This window comes from Silene latifolia, chromosome 2 (assembly GCF_048544455.1).
Source record: "Silene latifolia isolate original U9 population chromosome 2, ASM4854445v1, whole genome shotgun sequence".
Classification (NCBI taxonomy): domain Eukaryota; kingdom Viridiplantae; phylum Streptophyta; class Magnoliopsida; order Caryophyllales; family Caryophyllaceae; genus Silene; species Silene latifolia.
Window position 1 is genome coordinate 189,239,644 of NC_133527.1, and position 5,461 is coordinate 189,245,104.

Consider the following 5,461-nt stretch of genomic DNA (forward strand, 5'->3'; position numbering starts at 1 on the left):
GGAACACCGATCACCACCACAGAAAACACCCAACCACACCTAAGATCAACCCCGGAACAAGAAGAGAACGATGATTAGCTGAGTAGACCAAAAGGCGCCGACGCGGGATCAGTGAGGGAAGGAAGAAATGCGATGAGATGAGCGATCGCCGGAGATGGGCCAAAGGAAGACCCCATCTCCGGCGAACGGGTGACGGCAGGTGGGAGGCGAGAGAGAGGATTGGAGGCGGCGGCGGCTCAAAGTAGATTAGGGTTTTGTTTTTGGGGGTTTTTTGAGAGAGAAAAGGGAGAGCTGTTTTTAGAGAGAGTTGAGACTTGAGAGCGTCCTATCTAGTCAAGACAATAATCAGTCGTTTACTTATTTTTTTTATATCAAAACTTCCTTCATCCTGTTCTGCCACAAAAAAAAATATCATACTAAACAAACATCAACAACTCAACAAGGCACTAAAGGCCGCTAACCGCAACTTTAGATAGCGCTAAAACTAATTGTATCTCACACCATACGTATTAGCAGTAGACTACCGATATTATTGTTCAACCCAAATCAATTGATTTTCACAAGAACGAATCAGACCACCTTGAACAATGATGCACACATCTCAAAATGCATCTTTTCTCTCAGTTTTTCCGAAAACTAGTCATTCCGATAGTAGAGGAGGCGCGATTTGCCTTGGGAGCTTCTGCCTGTGAGCTTGTCGCCTTAGCAAAGTAGATGTAGTAATATATGTTCAGGGTCATGTTGATAAGCACAAAGATTGCCCCAGCTATGAAAACGCCTTTCCTCAAACTCTCACATGAAAAATTCTGTGCATATATCACGTGCCGATACTTGGTATGGTAAGCATTCTTCGTTGCTCCAGCAATTAGGCATGCCTCGGCTACCAGAAATGTTAGCCTACATGAGCGCAAAAGGGTCAGTACTCACTTTTAGTCCTTGAAAACAATGTGTTACAATGGGAGGTTGCGACACTACAAAGCTCAGTCCCAAAAGGATAAGGGCTGGTTAACATGAATGTCATACAGAGTGGTCAATGTGATCCACCGACTTACAATTGAGGAACTTTAATTACTATCACTCAAACAAAATAAAAAATAAAAAAAGGCAATTTCATCAAACTTCGAAATGCAACAGGTAATGTATGGTCCAACACTTTCCAGTCTGGTTGAGAGCTTAAAGAGAAAAACTTTGGGACATATTTCCCCTTTTTCCAATAAGCTATATAAATCCGTTAAAGAGGACCATATTGGGTGCTCAGACTGTCGGACAGGATCATAGGAGTAACCAGAGGTTTCTTTTCATAAAGCTATCTAAAAGATAACATCTCCATTTCGCTGATTTCTTCCACTTCCAATCATGACCATAAATAATGCAGAAATAGTGAGGAACAAAAATAAGTGGGATGATGTCGTAGCAAGTAGCAACAAACCAAAAAGGAAAATTAGAGGATACCAAAGATATTACTAAGAGAGTACATTTTGGCTTATTCACTTGATCATAACACGGAGCAGATGATATTACAATAAACTTTTGGCGAGTTAATGTCAAAGAATCACTCACCAGGATGAGAAAAAGTATATAATGGTCCATGCTCGACTGCTGCCAGGTATCAAAGGCCTTCCAAAGCACATGCACTTAGTCACACCCATTAGTAGTGATTCACTTGAAAGAAGAAACAAAAATCCACCAACTCCATAACCGGTTGCAACATCAGAAGAATAAGAACAGTATGTTGTATTGGTATGTTCATCATTGACTATGGTACCCTGTCAAAAAAGGTCAATTAAGTTATACGAGTAGAAGCCACTGAATCAACCAACGGCAAAATCAGCACAGAAATATTAATTCACTCTGTCAATGTATATTCACAGAAGAAAGATAAAGTTACATGCCAAGCAGACAATATGTAGCTTTCGTTTTTATTCATGAGCATAATTACATTATAATGAAGGCTATGGCCCCGTCCCCAGTCCCCTATCCTTGCGTTAGGCATAATCCTTTGGGGTATCGATGTTTCATGGTCAGAGGTTGCCAATAAACTTTACAATACTAAACATCACTGATCATTGAAAAGCATGGCTAGTCACCTACCTCGAGTCCTCGACCAACACTAGACTTGTAATGTCTAAAACTGGACAAAACGAAGTGCAATGAAGCTTATGTACAGTTACATTAAAAAATCGTTTGCAGTTTGCACTAATAATTTACAGATTCAAATTAGTGGGTGAATTCGGGAGGTGTTCAACATACAGTAACATTGCCCCTAGTGATCAGATACATACACCTGTAGTGAACCTCTTAGCTCTAGCTGAGACGGGATGGTAAAAGTAAGAGAATCAACTAGTGGGTGAATTCGGGAGGTGTTCAACATACAGTAACATTGCCCCTAGTGATCAGATACATACACCTGTAGTGAACCTCTTAGCTCTAGCTGAGACGGGATGGTAAAAGGAAGAGAATCAACTAGTGAGTGAATTCAGGGAGTGAAATGATCAAATCATTCACATTGAAAAGAAGTGACCGCCAACATATCTCATAGCTCTATCCTGATTACTAGACCGCTTCATTCCAAACAAGGTTGTCAAAAAAGTTATTCAAGTACTCGCCAATCAGAGCCTCGTATTTTTCTTTACTTCTCACTCCACCTAAAGTCATCAGTTAATATCTAAGATAAACTCATCAGGTAGTTCGATACAGAAAGTCAGAAACTATAGTAAACCGAGCAAAACAAAAGAATTTGAAAAAGACGATCAAGGGATAATTATAAGGATCCAAAGTTTACAATATCCCCAATAGCTCAAGTAGATCGACTCTTTTCACAATAAGAAAAATACTACCCCAACAAACAACTTCGCTTATGCCAAAATTCTATATCCGGCAAGAGTTGTTCCACTTCAACCTACATGACCAGACAAACACAAGGCAGGAACTATTCTAAATTACAACCCTGGATCCCCTTTCCGCTGAGACGTAGTACATTAATGATAAAACACGTAATTTTGGACCAGAATGGCGATGACTACCTAACCTCAAGGATTCTATAGCACCTGATTATCACAAATTTTCATATAACTCGAGCTCTAACATAATCATCAAAACCAGACAATGGCTCGATTACCTTGGCTTACATAATCTCATTACCAGAGATCCATTATCAATCTGAAGTGGAAACTATAGCTCAAAAAAACCGTCACAAATAACCTCGATTTCAAACGACTTGATAATCGAAATGAAGCCGAATCGAAACACACAACAGCACGCCATAGCTTCACCTCACGTTTCAACAAACCTTAATTTAATACCGCTACAATGTCACTACTGTAACAATTTAATAATAATTAAATCAGATCAGATCACCTAAACAAACGGCATTTTAAGCGCATTTAATTGTTTTTAAACATAATCACGCAAGTACGCAACCTTCGGAACAATAAATTAAATATAAATAGATACATCAACCAAACAAATATAATTAAATTAAATCAACTAATAATCAAATATATTAATCCGATAAACACGCTTAAAAAACTACAAATCTACGCAATCTAACATGAACAAGATAATGTAATAAAAAAAATTAAAATAAAAAATACTTGATTGAGCAAGAAATTGACATTAATTTGACTAATAATTATACTAAAAATAAAATTAAAGAAAATGCTGGAAAAATTGAAGAGAGAGAGAGAGAGAGAGAGAGAGAGTGAGTGAAGAGAGATTACATGGCTACGACGTCGTTCTGCAGCAATGGCGAAACCAAAGGCGATTAAACTGAGGAGAATGACGAGAAGATGGAGTAAAGTTGAACTTTTACCGTCTCTCATTGTTGTTGCACTTGCACAAGAAGTGTGAGATTATTTGGAGTGTGTAAAGTAAAGGGAAAGTGTATGTGTATGAAGAGGATTTTATTCCATGTGCGCCTTCAATAGTTGAACTTGTATGTACGAGCTTTCCTAATTTACGCGTCGGTCATCTAATAACGCTATCTCATTTTCGTTATAATTACTTTTACTTGCATTCTACGGAGTACTATTTTTTTTTTTTTTTTTTTTTTTTTTTTAAATCTTTCTAGGTTAGGGGTACTATACGGCCATACGGGTTATGGTGCATATTAGAAGGAATATTCTACCATATCTTAGTTGTAATTGAAAATTGTGAATTGTGATATGTGTTTGGGAATTGGGATTAAAGTGGTATGTTGAAGCGAGTCAAGATTGGCATCTTGGCGGTACATGGGTGAGGCAGGACATACATTCTATATTGAAGGGTTTACGTAATTCATGTTGACAAAGAGATGGTGAACGTCAGCAATTTTGACCGTCATTTGAGTTATTCTACATTTTTTCGCACATGAAGTACATGTTGCTCCCACTATATCACAATCACCCCTTATTTTGTCAGCCATATTCATCTTTTTCAAGCCAATTCCCTATTTAATTTAGTTCGTTTTTTTAGTAGCTCTACTGTTAACGAATCAGAACATCTTAACCTCTTTAATACTTTGGAAAACTTATTAATTACCCCACATGTATCTTAATAATTCATCCTTACTTTTTTATGTAATAATGGATGGTGAATAGGTGATGCTATTTTTGTTAAGTAGTGATTTAATTTCAAATTAAATTCCGGTTAGATGGTATCTTTCATCTCCTATTACATTAACCCGTTTTCTATGAAATCTGAATCTCATTACAAGAAAAAAAATACTACTCCATATCAATATTAGTGACTGAAAATCTTGTGCTTCTAATTTAATACGTGCTCTCGTTTATTATAATAACCTGCATACAAATCTTCCAACAATATTATAGCCATGCATGTCCATACAATCCCATAAATTGATTTTTGATCTTCATAACAAGAAGAACATCATGATAAGTGGGAGCTTACAATGATACAACAAATTAAACTAAGACCAATTGATCTTTTATTAAAACATCTTAACACGTACAACGATTTTATAACAGCAATTATCAGTTATAGCAATTATCATAAAACGATTATCTTATCTTTTGACGAATTTATTTGAGAAATTGTTACCACAACACATAAAATAATAATTAAACCCTAGCTAGCTCTAGATCATAAAATAACCTCTTTAAATTTATTGAGGAGTTTGTTGAATACTTCTCAAATTCCAAATATCATCCTCCAAAACATCACCATAAAATGCATTATTTGAAGCATCATCATCCACATTATTCTTATCATCATCTTCCCAAAAAGAATACCAAACCGAACCCCATGACATTTGTTCATCTACTAACATTCCTGGCCTACACCATTTCCACCAATCTTCACATTGATAATCAACTCCTACATTATTACCATTACTCACTTCCATACTACTATTATGACTTTTCTCCTCCACCATCACTTTCGACTCGACTAACATTACCTTCTTCACGACTTGATCAGTGTCCGCCTTTTTCTTCTTCCCGGCCATCGCCTTTCCTACACTCTT

At 36.8% G+C, this 5,461-nt stretch overlaps 1 protein-coding gene across 1 annotated transcript; it reads right to left on the reverse strand.

Moving 5' to 3' along the window:
* Positions 1-409: 409 nt before the first annotated feature.
* LOC141643950 (uncharacterized) lies at positions 410-3,968 on the reverse strand. Its single transcript, XM_074453356.1, has 3 exons — positions 3,720-3,968; positions 1,561-1,766; positions 410-897 (listed from the first exon to the last, which is right to left on the reverse strand). The coding sequence occupies exons 1-3, from the start codon at positions 3,819-3,821 to the stop codon at positions 621-623; spliced, it is 585 nt and encodes a 194-aa protein (XP_074309457.1). The 5' UTR covers positions 3,822-3,968; the 3' UTR covers positions 410-620.
* Positions 3,969-5,461: the final 1,493 nt, after the last annotated feature.